Genomic DNA, 19,080 nt, shown 5'->3' with positions numbered 1-19,080 from the left:
ACTTTTCCCAGTCCGTATATATCACTGGTAGCCTGTCTGTGAATGATAATCTCTGTGACTCGGGAATGTTTTTCATCAGTTTAGTTATGTTCTCTAACATGAATCTGTCATCTTTGCAAACCCAGTAAATTCCTTGCCTTTTTATGCATCCTGGAGCTAATTCTGTACAGCCCAGGTGAAATCTTATGTTACAGATGCAGCACGTTACGCCTGCATTTCGTTTTCCCAGTACTCCCGAACACTCGCCACACCTCTCCATTGTCTGGTGTATTGTGTTGTATTTGAGAATCACTGTATGGATCACTTGTTGATGTCAGTCCTTTGAACTCTCTATAAAATTATATGTATATATATTTATATGTTTAATATTTATAATATTATATGTGTACCGTATATTAGTAATATTATGTATGTTATTTTGTTCAAACTTTACGGCAGGTACTTAGCGTAGGGTAGCGAAGCTGGTCCCCGGTGATACACAACATTTGAGTATATTTGATGGGATTTGTCTTAAATTAGGTCGAATTTATGTGGGATAGCTTACATTTCGCTGACGTTCACCAAATCCAGGTTTGGATATGATAGGTTAGGTTAGGTGAGGTTGTGTAGGGTAGTATGGAACAGGAGAAAATGTGAGTAAAAATGGGCTTTGGCAGTGCTATGGTACACAACATTTGGTTATATTTGGTGGAAATTGCCTTAAATTAGCTCGAATTTAAGTGGCATAGCTTAAATTTCACCAACTTGAACTAAATCTAGTTTTGGATATGCTAGGTCAGGTTAGGTGAGGTCGTGTAGGGAAGGACATATATAATATCTTAGGGGTAATGAACTAGCATATTTATGAAATAGTGTAAATTTTCCTATTTGAGGTTCGAGCTATATGGCAGACTCATGTAATGTATGGACAGAGGCGACATAGGCTTGTATGTGAGGATATGGGATGCTCATATTTAGTTAGTTTAGCTTTTGCTAGGTTGAATTTAGTCAAATTTGTGTAGTATAAGTATATTTTTTGATAGATTTAGACGAATTTAAGTTTTAACAGGATGCATTTTGATAAGATATATCAAATTTGCCTAAAATTATCATAGAAAATACTGACTTCACCTAACCCCACCTGCCCTAACATAACTAAGGCTAGAATAAATACGTCTGTTAGATGGTTTGCATAAATACATAAATATGGGTGGTCTGATTGGAGAGGATGTAACAAGGAAGGTATTAATAAGACATTAAAAACAGTGAACATATGTTAGATGAATAGTTTAGCACTAATAATGTTGAAATTTTAATGGAAAAAGAATGTGTTTTATATTGAGCTCATCGAAAGTTATATGCACCATTTTTATATGAGAAATTCTGACTTTTGGGGAGTTGGTTAAACTCAACATATTATTAATATTGTCCTAAATATACCCAGAAAAATATCATGCAAATTGTGTATTGTTTGACCTAGTTGGTTGTGTTTGTATTTATACATATATTGCACAATTAATATACTTGTGTATTAATTGTGCAGATTATGTATTTTGCATAAGTTGTATGATTATTGCAATTATGTATTGATTATATTTCCATAATTTTTTTTATTGTTTTATGCAAGTTGTATGTATTAATTGCATATGTTTTTGTATGTGTATTTGTGGAAATTGCGTAGTTGTGTATTTAATGAATATGTGCTAGTTATGTATTGTTCATATTTGGTAAGTAGTGTATTGATTATATTTTTGAGCAAGTTGTATAAATGTCGCAATTGTATTTGTGTAAATCGTGTATTTATGCTAGTTGTGTATTTTCATATTTGGGGTAGTTATGTATTGTACGTATTTGTGCTAGATATGCATTTGTGTAATAATTATGAAAGATGTGTAATATTTGTGAAAGTTGTGTATTAATTGCGCATGTTGTGTAATTGCATATGGACGAATTGTTTATTTATACCTTTGTGTATTGATTGTCATTGTGCAAGTTGAGTAATTATATAGCAAGTTTTCTTGTATTATTTGTTTAAATATGTATAATAATTACACAAACTGTGTAATAATTGTCCATGTTTTAAAATAATTTTTGTGCTAATAGTGCATTTATGCAAGCTGTGTTTTCAATTTGTTAAAGTGGAACTGGTGCAGCTGTATTTTTGTGTGCAAATTGTGTATTTTGTGTAAGCTCTGTAATCTGAAAAAATAGATCTTAATGGTGTAAGTGTATTTTGGTTTATGAGACAATGTATGGGTATTTTGTGAAAATTATGTATGTGGAATTGTGGAATTTAAGTGAAAGCGCATTTTTTATTGTCTAAATGTATAAGCATTTTGATATATTTGTGCAAATACCATACTCTGTGTAAATGTTATACTCTGAGCGTACATGCAATATTGTGTAAATGGTATATTTTTGTGTGCAACTGACATATTTTGTATGTAAATGTCATATTTTTTTGTGTGATGGTATATTTTGAGTGTAAATAATATATTTTGTGCATAAATGACATATTTGGTGTGTAAATGCTGTATTTTCTGTGTATGGCATAAATTACATCTGAATAATGGGGAAATGGTGGCAACAAACTAGGCACTCTCTATGAATGCATAGGCTGTGGAGTATGTGTAGGTAAATATGAATGTATTTGCGAGCGTTGGTTTAGAAACAAGTTAGCAGATTTGCGTAGCAAGACTAGGATTTTATTTTGAGGTGTAGAAATGATTAGCCTATGAATATAGTGGCTAGCATCCAACTGAGATGCTAGATGGATGAATTGAGGTGCGACATTTGGATAGCTATTTGATGGATGTGAGGACAGTTGACTAGCATATGAACAAAATCAATTATGAGGGTTTCATAATTGTTGTTGTGTATAAAACTAGAATAAGAGCTATTTATTAAAACTATTATTGCAAACTAATACTTTAAGTGGAATCCCTTGGGTGTTTAAAGCATAGGGTATATGAATGAGATATGGTGGAAATATATAGGAGCTGCCTCGTATGGGCCAATTGGACCTCTGCAGTTACCTTTATTCTAATGTTCAGCTCAAGTGCTATGCTGCCAGATGTACGATTCTGCTTAAATTGCAGTACAACATTTGGGCGTCTATTTGAGTTTTGAACTTACCACTGCATAATGAATGGTTACAGTTGCGGGTGACTAAAATGCATATTCTTAATCCTCTGATTTGGTTAGGTAGGGGATGGATAGTCTAGCCATTTTTGAATAATAACATAAAAAAACACTACATATGTAGGTAGGCCACATTGGTCAGCTGGTGACGTCATACATACTTGAACAGTCAGGTGCTGTAATACCTTGACACTTATATGCTAATGGCCAGCAATACCTTATCCCTATACTGAGGTCGCTTTTCGCAATATCACTAAACAACAACAACTGGTCTGTAGAATGTATTTGTTTGTTATATATAATAAGTTAGGTTAGGATGGTTTGATAGGGATTCTGAAATAAATAACAGAAAATATGAGCAATGAGCGAAAATACAAGCCAATGTAGCTGAATATCGACTCTGGTGAAGCACAGAGTACAGTTGAGGTATTAAGCCTGATTAAGAGTTCACACTTCTGTGTGAACCTCCAAGGATCCGCATTTAGCACGTTGGCCGGAAGCTCATTGGGGTCTTACAGCGCATTAGGGATGATGACGTCAGAAAAGAAGGTAACTGCAGAAGGCCTTATTTCAAAAATATGAGAGGCTTGATTTTACTGAATGTAGTATTCCTATATATGTACACTGAATGAGTATTTTGATTTGTTATATGCTACAGCAAGGTGTGGGAGGCATGTTTTTGAGTGAATGGGAGATGTGCATATATATTTATGTACGTGCATATATATTTATGCGTTATGAAGCAATATTGGATTAGTACTGAAATCGCATTGAAGTCACTGCGCCTGGCAGGGGACTGTTTTCTTATAATTGACTGATAGGGGAGAACGCAAAGATACATGATAGCTCATGCTCTGTGTTGCTTCCCCTTTTGCAATGGACGATAGTTGGAAGTAAATAGGAAATTTAAAATAGACTAGGGTTAATGGTATTTTACATTAGGTTTCAGGACCACTGTTGTAACGCAAAACACACGACTCAGGCCGGCTTTTTAATCCCCTTGAACATGCCTGTGCAGGAACGCTGAGCGGCTAGCTAGCTGGTGACGTCATTGACCATTAGCGATGCCTGTGCAAGGTCGCCGGGGTAACGGAATTTGGATGCGCCAGGGACAGGCATTTTAATCCTACCCCCAGGCAAATTGAAGACTGGCTACCCGATGACGTCATTGACCATTGGCTATGCCTGTGCATGGGACCGGCAATGAAAGAAAATTCGAGAAAACCGTCTGGCCAATGACCGGCTTTTTGATCCCCTTTATCATGCCTGTGCAGGGTCACTGAGCCAACAAAAATTTGGGATGACTGGAGGCGGCCGTTTAATCCCCTTGAGCGAAAATGGCAGGGGCCAAAGACCGGCATGGGGAAAAAAGTTTGTAAAACCCATGTGCCAATGATCGGCTTGGGGAAAAAATTTGAGAAAACCACTGCGCCAATGACCGGCTTGCTGAAAAAAGTTTGTAAAACCCCTGCGCCAATGACTGGCTTGGAGAAAAAAGTTCGTAAAACCCCTGCGCCAATGACCGGCTTGGGGAAAAATGTTTATAAAACCCCTGCGCCAACGACCGGCTTGGAGAAAAAAGTTTGTAAAACCCATGTGCCAATTACTGGCTTGGGGAAAAAAGTTCGTAAAACCCCTGCGCCAATGACCGGCTAGGGGGAAAAAGTTTGTAAAACCCCTGCGCCAATTACTGGCTTGGGGAAAAAAGTTCGTAAAACCCCTGCGCCAATGACCGGCTTGGGGAAAAAGCAAAATGGCCGGTCATTGGGGCCTTTCCCACTACTCCTACCTGCCCCATTCCCTGTCAGCCCCCCACTAAGTAACCACTTAGGGCACCCTCCCCCCTCCTCCCACTCACCCCTCTCCCCAGGACCTCCCTTCTCCCCCATCCCCCAAGCCCTCCCTTCTCCCACATGTCCGCCCGTCTCTCCCACCCCCAAAGCCCTCCGTTCTCCCCTCCCCTAAGACCCCACTCTCCCCCACCCCACCTAAGTTTTCCCCTCTCCACCACTCCCCGAAACCCGCCCCTCTTCCTCACCCACCTCAGCCTTCCTTCTTCCCCCCAAGCCCTTCTCCCTTTTCTGCCCCCCTATCTCCCAAAGCCTCTCCTCCCCCCCATGGTCCTCCAACCCTCCCCCCTCTCCCCCCCTACCCTCCTCCTCTCACCCCCCCAAGCCCTTCCTCCTCCACCAGTCTCCTCATACCAGATCCTCCCAGCTCCCACTCACCCCAGATCCCACAGGTCCCCCCTAGAGGAGAAGCAGAAGAGAGTCACTTTCAAGGTGATGTACTCGAACATAGATGGGATTACAAGCAAGACAAGTCAACTAAGGGAAAGAGCACAAGAAGTGAACCCAGATGTAATCGGACTCACGGAAACCAAACTCTCTGGAATCATAATGAATGCCGTGTTTCCCCAGCAGTACACAGTAATAAGGAAAGAGAGGGAAGGTATGGGAGGAGGCGGAGTGGCCCTACTCAAGAGAAAGGAATGGAGTTTTAAGGAGATAGCTATCCCGGGCTGTGAGGGGTTCAGAGACTACATAGCTGGCACCATGACAATGGGAGGACCAAGAATAGTAGTAGCAGTAATATACAACTCTCCACCAAATGACAGAATACCCAGTCATGAGTACGAAAACAACAACATGGCAGTTAACACTATAATTGAGAGGGCAGCCTTTGCTGCCTGTAGAAATAGATCCCACCTGCTCATCATTGGGGACTTCAATCATGGAAGGATTCACTGGGAGAACAAGGAACCGCATGGAGGCGAGGATACGTGGAGAGCCAAACTACTGGAGGTGGTGACTAGAAACTTTTTAACCCAGCATGTCAGAGAACCCACAAGGATGAGAGGAAATGATGAACCAGCGAGACTCGAGCTAGCCTTCACTCTGAACGACTCCGACATAAGAGAAATCGGTTTTGAGGCTCCAGTAGGAATGAGTGACCACAGTATACTGGTGTTTGAGTACCTGATTGAAGAAGGGTTATTGAACTCGAGGAGGGATGCCGAAACCAAAAGGTTATGATACCGAAAGGGAAATTATTAGGAGATAAGAAAATTCCTAACAGAAATAGCATGGGAAACAGAGCTCAGGGGGAAAGACGGCCCAAAATATGATGGACTACATCACGCTGAAGTGCAAGGCCGCAGCAAACAAGTTTGTCCCAGTCCAAAATGAAAATAGTGAAATGATGATGAGAAACCCATGGTTTAATCAGATATGTAGGCTAGCTAAACAGCAAAGTAAAAGGGCACGGAGAAACTATAGGAATAACAGGACACTGGAAAGCATAGAAAGATACCAGAATGCCAGGAATGAATATGTCAGGATGAGAAGAGAGGCAGAAAGACAATACGAAAATGACATCGCAAGCAAGGCAAAGACTCAGCCTAAATTGCTGCATAGCCACATCAAGAGAAAAACAACAGTAAAGGAACAGGTTATGAAATTAAGGATAGTGGTAGAAGGATTCACTTCAAACGACAAGGAAGTGTGTGAGAAACTGAATAAGAAATTCCAGGAGGTCTTCACCTTAGAGCAAGGAGAAATTCCAGAGATAAGAGAGGGAATAGCTAATCAGGAACCACTGAAAGAGTATGAGATTACCAGCGGGGAAGTAAGGAAGTGTTTACTAGAGTTGGATGTGACAAAGGCTATAGGCCCAGATGGAATCTTCCCTTGGATACTAATGGAAGGAGCAGAAGAACTGTGCCTACCACTCTCCATAGTGTACAACAAATCACTGGCAACAGGGGAACTGCCAGAAATTTGGAAAACAGCTAACGTAGTCCCGATATACAAGAAAGGGGATAGACAGGAGACCCTGAATTACAGGCCAGTGTCCCTAATCTGCATACCATGCAAGCTGATGGATAAGATTGTGCGAAGAAAGCTAGTGGAGCATCTGGAGCTAAAGAACTTTGTACCACAGCATCAACATGGGTTCAGGGATGGCAGGTCCTGCCTCACAGGGTTACTTGAATTCTACGACCAGGCAACAAAAATAAGGCAAGAAAGAGAAGGGTGGGCAGACTGCATATTTTTGGATTGTCAGAAAGCCTTCGATACAGTGCCACACAAGAAGCTAGTGAAAAAGCTGGAGATGCAGGTTGGAGTGAAAGGGAAGGTACTCCATTGGATAAAGGAGTACCTAAGCAACAGAAGACAACGAGTCCGTGTGAGGGGTGAGGTCTCAGATTGGCGAGAAGTTACGAGTGGAGTCCCGCAGGGGTCAGTCCTTGGACCTATACTGTTTCTGATATATGTAAACGATCTTCCAGAGGGTATAGAATAGTTTCTCTCAATGTTTGCCGATGATGCAAAAATTATGAAGAGGATTGAAACTGAAGATGATAGTAGGAGGCTACAAGATGACCTAGACAGAATAAGTGAATGGTCCAACAAATGGCTGTTGAAGTTTAACCCGAGTAAATGCAAAGTAATGGAACTAGGCAGTGAAAACCGGAGGCCAGACACAGGATACAGAATTGGAGATGAAATACTTAATGAAACGGACAGAGAGGAAGATCTAGGAGTTGATGTCACACCAAACCTGTCTCCTGAAGCCCACATAAAAAGAAAAACGTCTGCGGCATATGCGAGGCTGGCTAAGAGAGAGAGAGAGAGAGAGAGTATATGTATTTACTATAGGTTTATTCGACACCCAACAGCTTCTTACAACTTTCCATGTATCGACACTCCCGCAAACGATTATCCCTGTAGAGTTTATCCACATCATCTCTCAAATCATGATACAACTTCACCAACTCTTGTGTTACACTCATCTCTATCGCCAAATACCGGCGTACTTGATAAAGTACAGAAAAAGTTTCAGGGAGTCAATTAGCAGTAAACAGCACGTTATCCATTGAAAATAAATACACATAATAAGTGACAAAATCACAGCCGGAACCCTCTACATGTTCATGAGAGATAAATTTTCTTGTACTTGTTAGGCCCGATTAGACTATGCAGCTTTGTTTTGGATACCGCATTACAGAAGGGAAGAGGAGAGAAGGGAAGGCCATTACGACTATATAGCCCTTGGAAGGAGTAGGATAAGGATATAGGATGAGATGGGGTAATTAATAGTGGCCAACCACATGGACGGTCGAGGATTAAAGGCCGACCTGCATGATATATTCTGTATTATAGAATGGACATATATTCTATAAAGCGTATATAGAGTAATAAAGCAAATAAGAGGATTTAAGAACGTCCTATATGAAGAGAGACACTAAAGAAGCTCAATTTTCTTTCACCCGAAAGGCAAAAAAAGAAGAGAGGCGACTTTATTGATATATACAATTGAAAAAAATAGTATATAAGGATAAATATCAGTGTGGTGATAAATAAATCGACAGTTAACAAGAAACAATTTATACGAAATGCAAAAATTTGGAGTCTAAATAGACAGGTATATATTGTTTTTTTTTTAATAAGTTTTTTGGTGTCTTGAAACGTTTCCAGGTAACGTAATAGATAACAATAACAAGATATAAATCGCTCAATTTATAGGATCGGTAGATTGTTTCAAGCATGGATTACGAACAAAATACACGTAATTGTGGTTGACTGCACTGCCAGTTACATATAACTGTCTAGCATGGGTCAATTATCCTTATCTGTTTGCCAAGTTCATATGCTCATAATTCTTACGTAAAAGAAAATATATGCACCAGCTGTGAAAATATTATTTTCGTCGCTTTTTACCGCCTCACCTATGTCAATGCTCCTTACAGAATATTTGAGAAACTTGTCATACACTGCTCCAGCTTCCGCAACCTAATCCCTGTGTCCTTCGTGCTGGGTTTCTTCGTGACAATAGTGGTGAATCGATGGTGGAGTGTATACAAGACTATTCCCTTTCCTGATAACACTGCCATTCTCGCCGCTACCCACATCCCTGGCCAGGTAAATTTCCAGAGCCTCCCTGGCCCGATATATATATATATAATCTTCAATGATGCTAGTGAATTAAATGTTGATGCGATATTGTAGATTGTGGGGGACGTGTTACTGAATATGACTAGAAGTGTTAGGATTCATTCCAAATTCACTGTCCTAGCTCTGTTGATCATATTAAAAAACAACAACATACTTACACACTGGAGAGGGGACCTTTCCACGAGGTAATATTCTTTTAAGAACAGGTGGCATGACACTAGAATAAAATAAAGATGCATATTGCAACAGCCCGTATTGCACGGGCTCAAAACTGACATCCAGTACATTAATTAAACATTTAGTCAGTCATGGGAGTTTTCGAACAATAAATGGATGATAACACTTCTGAAAATATCTGTCAAAGCCTCTATTGTTGATACAATTTACGTTTGATGAACTGTCCAACTTAATAAAACATTTATATTCACCTCATTGTCCCCATTCAACTCGTTTTGCAATTCTTTATTATTAAAAAAAATAATTCAGAAATCGTAAAATAAACTAAAAATTTACAAAATGTTTAATAAGCTTATTTATTTATTTAAATTTATTAATAAATGATTTATTAATAAAAGTCTCAAATGCTTGATGTCAAAAAGTAACAAAAACTATATATGGCACTAATTATAATAAGTTTTATTGAGTGATTTTTACTCCTCCAGCCTACAGACGATGAATCACAATAACGTGGCTGAAAATATGATGGCTAAACCACACATCAGAAGATAGAGAGACGAAACCGTTTCGGTCCGTCCTGGACCATTATCAAGCCGTATGCACACACAACTTGACAATGGTCCAGAACGGACCGAAACGCTGTCGTTTCTCCATCTTCTGGTGAGTGGTATGGGTCATCCTCCAGCCGCGTCGACTGTAATAGGTGACGATAACATTGACTGTATTACCCAGAGTGCAGAGGCGAGTGAGGCGAGGCGCACCATACTCCGCTACGTCAACCTCACCATCGCCCTCACCTTCACCATGATCTCCCCGGTAGTCAAAGCCAAGTTCCCGGTGCTCCACCGCTTTGTTAGGGAAGGTACGTGGTCCTATCGTAGCACCCCCGGTAAGTCCACCTCGTCCTCTCGAACTCTTACAACGGATATAAAATGATGTGTTTAAATTGCCCCTAACATAACCGCTGGATCGGCGAATTACAAAAAGTGGTTGTTTGTGAGCCGCTGTGATCTATAGTATATCATATATTGTCCGTTGGGGGATTCTGACATAAAAAAATGCGATGAAAAGTTCGAGAGAATAGGTTGGGCAATAACTACTGTTAGCTCCAACTATCAGTTTAATGACTGTTTTGTTTAAATTAATATGTGGTGTCTTTGCAGCAGGTGTTGAGCCAACAGGAAATATGAAAAGAACCAACCTCTCTGTTGGTTCCATACTATTCTCCTATTACTATTCTTACTATACTGGTGCTTGGAACGAGAGTCCCGAACACCGGAATACTCAGGACCAGAGCACCGGTGGTTACTATTCACTCGCGTGCGTAATAGTAATGACCGGAGAACTTTGCTTGGTTATACTCGGTGTTCTGCCGGCAAGTTGTGTTGAGCTTCACCCGTTGTGGTTGTGTGAGAAGATTGTTCACAGATGAAGATGCTTTTCCATCTTGTCATTGCAACAGGATCGCCACGCTGCTTCTTAAACCTCGAGATAGGTCAGATTTCTTTAGGGTTTCCTCGTATGCAGTTTGACTGATGACCCCATCCTTTCATGGCCTACACGCTCGTTGGGAAATTAAATAAAGCCAAAGGTGCCGCCTAATGCCTTCATGTTGCGTGCTGTATGCCAACAATGACCTTCCAAGTCGCAGTCTCCTAGTCAGCTCCTGCTGACTAATACACGACTTTTCTGACAGCTTCTTACAGTGTATGCTGTAGGTGACTAGGTTCACTCTGCCGAGTGACACAGTAGTGTGAATTGTACTCTAAATCTTGAATACAGGGCGTCGTACATTCATCTTCGACCTTCGACAACTTGCCGGCTTCCTGTCCGCGTCGAGGTCATTAGTGTTAGTGGCCCTCAGGCCTATTCAGGTAAATCTGCACGTAATCATCTTTAAGACAACAGGGTGGTGAGCGTGAGCTTAGTACGGCACTTGGATCACAAAGGAGATCTTCCCACACCAATTACGTAAAAGACTTAAGCGTAAGGTCATGAAGCGCTTCACTCATTGGTTGACTTTTCCGTGTGTAACCAATCATATTTAAGCTTGAAGAACATATGTCACCTAACGTGATGGTGAAAGTGACGTCAGAGACCTGTTCAATGCGACATTTTTTCATCATAAAAATTTGCATTTTAATATATCGAAAATAATTGAAACCAATTTATATCGATATTCTATCATATTCTAGATCAAATATAATGTTCCCTATCAGTTTCATAGGGAGAAAATGTTTCGTAAATGACGTTCAGAAGTAACGACTTATTGTAACGCTGTTTAAATGATGAAGTTAATTATTTTTAACAGAAGATTACCACTACAAGCACAAGTATCATAGCTGAACACCCCCCCCCCCCATAAACACCAGCTCTATTTAAAATTTGAGCTAGAGAAAGGTATATACAAACACACTGGTGTGTGATTATCAGTTGTTCCATCAATCCCGCAAATGTTCTGAACTCATTTCGATGATCCAGTGTTCACTTTGTGTGAAGTACAAAACTGTCTGAATTCACATATCGATGACAAAAATATTAACTAAAAAGTAATTAACATTTGGAGATTTTGGGAAATATTACTTGCTTGCATTATGACATACTTCGTTTATGTAGATTTATTTTTTATTATTAGCAATTATAGTAAAAACCCACACTTATGTATTTGTGAAATTTATGTTAGGAACTAGCAGTACCCGGCCCCACGTTGCTGTGACTCAACAACGCATGTGCGTTTCTGAGCCACAGCAACCTTCCCTGTCCCCCAGTCCTCCCCACCATACCACCCTAACCCGTCTCCTCGGTCTCCCAACCATTCCCGACTCCATCGTCCTCTCGTCCTTCCCCACCATTCCCCACTCCACCATCCCTTCTTCCTTCCCACTATACCCCACTCCCCTGTCCCTTTGTCCACCTCACCATTCTCTATTCCCTCGTTTCCACCATCCCAAACTCCCTGGTCCCCTCATCCTTCCCCACCATTACCCCCTCCCTTGTCCCCTCGTCCTCCCCACCATCTCTCACTTCCGTCCCCTCGTCATCACCACCATTCTCTACTCCCTCGTCCAATGCCTTCCCAAATGTTGGGAAGGACTGACGTTCCCATCAGAAAATTGGGAACAACAAGTGATCTGATGTTCTCATCACTAAAATATAAGAATAATGATTAAAAATTAAATGAAAATATGAAAAATTAAAAGAATAAACTATACTTACGAAATGAATGATATGGTAAACAACACAGCTCAATTCCAATGCAATTCACTCAAATCAATTAAATAAAAATTAAAATAAATCAAAATCGATGAAAATTCAGTTTATCAATGCAATCATAAGCATTGAAATGGAATTGTAACATATTTAGTATAGCATGTGTGCTACTCTTACATGCAACAGATGAATGGCGCTGTTTTTTCAAGAAAAGCATAGCTTTACCTATCACAGGTATGGCATCTATATGTATACTTACGAAATGAGCGGTATGGTAAACAACACAGTTCAATTCCAACACAATGTCACACAAAATAATTCAATAAAATATAAAATAAATCAAAATCTATGAAAATTCAATATATCAATGGAGTCAGAAACATTGAAATGGAATTGTAACATATTTTGTATATTGTGTGTTGCTCTTACATGCAACAGATGGCGCTGTTTAAAAAACAAACGCATGTTTTTACCTGTCACAGTTGTGGCATCTAAATAGTACCTATATAAAAACACGCACATATTCAAATGGAACGTTGTGTCAAAATTTCAAAGCAATCGTTGAAGAACTTCCAGAGATTACAGCATGTGTTGCTCTTACGTCCTACAGATGGCGCTGTTTTTCCAAAAAAACATGCTTTTCCTGTCACAGGTTAGGCATGTATATAGTAGGTATATAAAAAAAACTCGCCAATTCAAATGCAATGTTGTGTCAAAATTTCAAAGCAATCGGCAAAGAGGTTTCGAAGATTTCCCTCACATGAAAAACACCCAAAAAACACAGCTTTAAAAAAAAAAGCGTGTTTACCCGGTCACAGACATGACATCTATATAGTATGTATATAAAAACTCGCTCGGATGCGAAGGGAACATTGTGAGAAAATTTCAAGGTAATCGGTGAAGTACTTTCGGAGGTTAGCGATTTTGAACAAACGAAGATTTCCATTTTTTTTATATAGATGTGCTGGCTGGATAACAATACCTAGAGCGAAGACTTAGAGTGGGTATGAATAATGACATCTTGGAAATTAGTCTTAATTGTATATTTTATTGCCTCCTTCAAGGCATATAATTCAGTTTGTAATGTTGAGAACCCACTATTCATAGCTTCATGGTTGGTAGTGTAAACTGCTGCCAAAGCAGAAACTTTTTCTTGATTAACAGATCCATCTGTGAAGATGTGAGTGGTTGTCGGTCTTGAGATGGTTTCCATGTGTTGCTCTATGACTGCTTTGAGCCTCAGCGAGTCACAGATTAACTTTTTAACTGGTAATCCTTCAATGAATATCTTTAGACGCTATTCTTCCCATGGAAGAGGCTGCCGAAAGTGTTGATATGGTGTATCTTCTTTGTTTTTAATAGTACATTTCAAGTCCACTTTTTTAAAATCTTGAGAAGATTATCCGTCCATGAACTTGTTGTTTATTGAAGGTTTCTGTGAAACGATCTGTGTATGCTATCTTTGACTGACAGTCTGGCGGTGGTTCCGACAAATTTTGCTATTATGGTGGCTATTCTTTGTTTGATTCTCTTTTTTTTAATTGGTTTTCATTCTCAGATTCTCTCGAAGCGTCCAAATAGGTGCTCCCAGCATTGTTCTGAGTGCATTATTTTGAGACACTTCCAGTTTCTCCCATTGGTTATCACTGAAGGATGTAAGAACAGGAGCAGCATAATCAATGAATGACCTAACTGCTTGAACGTAGTACATTTTGAGGTACTGGAAGAGTTGCACCATCTCTAAGATTTGTCAGGGAGCGCAAAACTAAGCTTCTGGTTTTACAACGTTGACGAAGATATTCAATTTCTTGAGTGAATTTCAACTGGCTGTCTATTATGACTCCAAGGTATTGAATAGAGGTAACCCACTCAATTTCGTGTCCTTGTATTGTGAGTCTGATGTCTTGAGTTCTCATTTTAGCGGCCATTGCTTTGGTTTTATTGCTGAACTGCTATGCGTTCAGCTTCCCTGTTGATAATGTCTAGGCATTTTTGTGCATGGTTCATGACGCCTTTGCCATTAACGATGATCACAAAGTCGTCTGCATAGTTAAGCAGTTTGGCTTTTTGTAATTTGAGCTTCATGAATTGTTCCATGAAACAGTTGAAGAGGAAGGGGGCTTAGTATTCCTCCCTGCGGAGTCCCATTTTCCAGCCGCTTTGAGGAGGATGTTTTTCCTTGGAATTTGACTTTAGTTTCTCGGTTAAGCAGGCTTCCTTTGGTAAAAACAAGAGCGTGTCCTTTGATTTCCTTATCCATCAGGCAGCACAGTGTAGCTGGAGCATTTGGTAGGTCGAAGGCTTTTTCTTGGTCTAGAGAAATAAGGATTCTTGGTTTGTCGTTGATTTGATCCTGGAGTGAGGTAAGGCATTCCGTGGTTCCAACACCTTTTCTGTAAGCAAACATATTTTGATGCAGTGGATTGGCTTTCCAGTCAATTCGATTAAGAGTCATTCTTTCCGCAGTCAGACAGCTTGAAAATGAAATGGGTCTAGGATTTCCTGGGTCTTTGGGTTTGGAATGTGAAATATAATTTCACTAATCCAAGAGAGTGGTCGAGTTCTTGTCACCCATACTCTGTTGATGAGATTCAAGAAGGCTTCGTCACCCTTTTCTCCTAGCTTGGCCAGCATGTTGTAAGTGATTTTGTTATCACCTGGAGCTGTGGTTTTTGCAGCTCATCTGAGTTTTTTCAGATTCAAAGGTTGGTCTAGTTCATCAGGTAAGGTTAAAGCATCGTCTAATTTTTCTATCTTGCTGCTTGAAGTCTTTTTTGGTGAGTCAGAGTTGCTTGAGGAAGTTGAGTTGAACAAGCTCTTGAAGCAAAGAGATTTGCTAATCATACTGCTTCTTGCTCTGGATGAACATGATGGGGGTGGAGCAGTAGGCGATTTTCCTTTGGCCCTGTTGATCTGTCTCCAGATGTCGCCCAAGGATGTATGCTGATTTAGCCTTTCACCAATCGAGCCATTTTTTCTTGTCTGATTTTTGTTGTTTCTTCATACACATGACCTCGGACAGCTCTAAGAAGTCCTAGATTAGCTTCAGTTCTATCTCTTCTGAAATTCCTTCTCGCACAATTTCGTCTGTTATGTAGTTCTTTGATCCTATCACAGTAATACCAATGGTCCTTATGTTGTTGGGAAATTGTTTTCCTTTTGGGGATGGCGTGATTTGCGGCTCTATGTTTTGTATTTACTAAATCTTTTTTTCATTTCTTCGGTGCTGTCAGGAGGAGTGTAGTTTTGGTACCATGTAACGAAAGATTCCTGAAACTTTGGCCAATATGTTTTAATATAATTCCATGCAGGCTCGGGAACTGGAGGTCTGGGAGGTAGTGCTATATTAATAACTGTTTTTGTAGCAAAGTGGTCACTAGTCAGTACATGGTCAACTGACCAATGACACAACTCATAAATAATGGTGGAGACGAATGTGTGGTCCAGCTTCCCCCACCAATGTGGGTTGGTTCTGTTAATTTCAAAGATTACAGAGAGATCCATATCGTGTTCTCTATGGCTCCTGTATACATTAAAGATGAACAGCATTGAGTTCCTCATAGTGAGATTAACTCCCATAATTTCGACGTTTTCAGCACAGTCAGGCAGGTCTGTGATTGCCGTGGCATTGATTTGATTTCTTACTAGTACTGGAGTGCCTCTAGTGCCACCATGAGCAATTGGGCAGCGGAAACCTTGATATTTTGGGATATTGATACTTCTTTCAGTCCTGGTAAGTGTTTCTTGAAGTAAAACAATATCAATGTTGTCCTTGAGAAGCATTGCTCTGAGTGTTTGTGCCTTGTTTTTTAACAATTGGATATTCCATTGCATAATCTTCAGATTGCCCCATTGTTCTGTTAGAGTTGAATCCATTGAGTCCATGGTGGTTTCTAATGTGCTGATTTCCCCGACGGCTTGTGTTTTCTTGGTTGGAGTAGAGACTGCCATTGGGTGCTGCAACAATTCAGTTTCGTCACCTTCAACTTCTACTTCGTGAACCTTTTCAGGTAGAGTTTGTAGAAGTGTGGACAAAATAAGTTCAGTAGTTTGTTTTATGAACTCTGTTAACATTTCCTTCTTAGACCGAGGATTGGTCTTCAGCATCTTGCTGAAGGTATCTGTCAGGGAGGCAATAATCATTGGAACAATAGTCACTTGATATGCATTTGGCGGCCTTTCTTTTTTCTTGGTAGGTGAGGAGGTTCTGGGTTGGGTTGTGGTGTCTTTGTTACATCCAGCTACTGGGGCATTTGATGATGTAGGGATCATCATTCGTGCGTTTTAATGTTTTGGAGGCAATAGCAGGTGTATTCATTTTGCTGCCCTGATCTATTCGGTTGTTGTTGCCTTGTGGGAGTAGTACTTTGTATTCTCCAGTTATTCGAGATCGTGTTCTAGTTTAGACTGGAATGTATTAGTTCTTTAATTTGTTGCTGATTTATATCTTCATTCATTCGGACTTGCCGAGGAGTGTTCCACTGGCTTTTAACTGAGGGTCTGGTTGATTGTGGTCTGGGAGTTGTGGCTTTGGGTTGCTGGGTAGATTTGAAGGCTTGTATTCTTTTTTTCTTTTCTGGACAACGTTGGTTCCAGGCGTGATGTGAATCCTCGCAGTTTGGATATTTTGCGTTTGTTGGTTTGCTTTCTTTATGAAGATTTTTGCATATGTCAGAATTGTGAAGCTGCTGCATGCTCCACATCATTCCGGGCCTCTACAGCCGTCTTTATGATGGCCAAAGTGCTGACATCTGTAACAGCGCGTGGAGCCCATGGACATATGGGCATGAGCCCATATATCCATAGGCTCTGGATATAGCCTTAGCCTGAATTGCCTATAGATCTCTACATTCAGAGTGTTGATGCGAGGTCCTTTTATTGATACTAGCACCTGTCTTGTTTCTACATTGTCGTGCTTACACCTTTCCGCTGTTGTGACATTAGAGGATTTTAAGAGCCTGTTTCCATCGACTTCAACCGGGATATGTTGTACTATTATCTTGGTGACTTTTTCCTCTGGTTTTAGTTTAACTGGGTCTTCCGTTTTCCTGCCTCTAATGTCAGGTTTGGCTTTTATATCTGATCCCAGGTGATCGTTTTCCAGTGCCGCAATGTAGGCATAAGTTGAACCATCTACTGGCTTTTTGGTTTTGAAGATGATTCTTGGCATTGGTTTGGGGGCTGCTCTTGGGGTCTGGCTGGCTTCTAAATTGATTTCTTCGGGCGTTTCTTCTGTTCTTTTTCGTTTATTTGTCTCTTGGTTTCCTACAATTTGCCAAGGTGGATCATTGTGAGTGGGGGTGATCCTCTGGTTCATTGTTTCTATCATCTTCAGCCATTTTCCTTGCTCTTGTCACGAGATTACTGTGTCCAGAGCTCAATAATTTCAGAAGGATGGTCAAGAGAGAGTCATTTCATTTGTACTGTATTGTATATTTGTCATTTGTAAATTCCTTACATAAATTTCACAAATAGAGAAGTGTATGTTTTTATTCTATGTTATTATGCCTGTGAAAAGATATTACCATTACTACTTAGCATTTATGATAATATTATTACTATATTGTTATTTCTTAGTTTAATATTCTCAATTAAATTGTTAATATCACCAGGTTACTTGACGGATAGTGAGCAGGAGATCCTGGAGGCTGCAGAGAGCATGACTGGCCTGCACATAGCTTGGGCGCCGGTGATGTGGGCGTGTAAGAGGGTGGACCTCGCCAGGAGAGAGGGGCGCCTCAGTGTCGCGGGTCAGAGGGCCATCACCAATGAAATCCTGGCTGTGAGGGGCAAGTGTGGGGGACTTTTAGGTTGGAACGACTACAATGTTCCCCTCGTCTACACTCAGGTCAGCATAGAACAACTGTTTTCTGATAGGTTGGAAGAGGCTACATATATTATAATTGTCAGAGATCCTTCAACAATAGTTACAAGCTGGAGAATTGTTCAATGAAAAAGGATATGGGGAAGCACTGATTTGCTAACATGGTGGTTGGAGGGGGGGGGGGGGGGGAGGTACTATACCTTGCGATTACCTGGCGGATATTCCAGGGGTCAAGGTCCCCGCGGCTCGGTCTCTGACCAGGCATCCAGGGATTGACTAGTTGAATAGGATGGCTGCCAACTTAGAGACAAATGGTAAAGCTTTCTTTCAAAACTGGCTTAATAAATACATGGGGAAAAAAGAGGATGGATTTACATGGGAACACAAACGCTCACTGCAGTAAATCATTCTTATTATGCTCCTTTGCTCGGGTATAAAACTGGTTGTTGTTAATCTACCATACACAAATATTATACCTTTCCTCACAAAAAAATTATACCTTATAATTATAGTTGTAATGACTTGGTGCTATCCCCTGATAGTTACCTTCCATTACTTAAAATTATTACATAGTATCTTAAATTTTAAAGTTCACTCACATGAAAGATTCTAAAACAAATTTGTGAAGAAAGTTGGTGACAACGGAGTTAATACTAAAGCTGTCGGGCTAGACACCAGGGGTGACAAGCCAGGCAGAAGTCAAAGTAGACATTATATTCGAAATATGTCAAGATCCAGATACTAATGATCAGTCATAATATCCTTGTTGCAGTAGATGACACATTTATGGGA

The 19,080-nt window shown here is 40.3% G+C and overlaps 1 protein-coding gene across 1 annotated transcript in view; it reads left to right on the top strand.

The window, feature by feature from the left end:
• The window catches only part of LOC138369991 (bestrophin-1-like), a 53,258-nt gene that overhangs the window by 23,183 nt on the left and 10,995 nt on the right, over positions 1-19,080 (top strand). Inside the window, exons 2-4 of the mRNA XM_069333758.1 lie at positions 8,813-9,044; positions 9,987-10,116; positions 18,077-18,312. Coding sequence (XP_069189859.1) covers positions 8,813-9,044; positions 9,987-10,116; positions 18,077-18,312 — 598 coding nt within the window. The remainder of the gene's footprint in view (positions 1-8,812; positions 9,045-9,986; positions 10,117-18,076; positions 18,313-19,080) is intronic.

This window comes from Procambarus clarkii, chromosome 30 (genome assembly GCF_040958095.1).
Source record: "Procambarus clarkii isolate CNS0578487 chromosome 30, FALCON_Pclarkii_2.0, whole genome shotgun sequence".
Taxonomy (NCBI): Eukaryota; Metazoa; Arthropoda; class Malacostraca; order Decapoda; family Cambaridae; genus Procambarus; species Procambarus clarkii.
The sequence above is the reverse complement of the archived record's forward strand: the minus strand, read 5'-3'. Positions and strand labels throughout refer to the sequence as shown.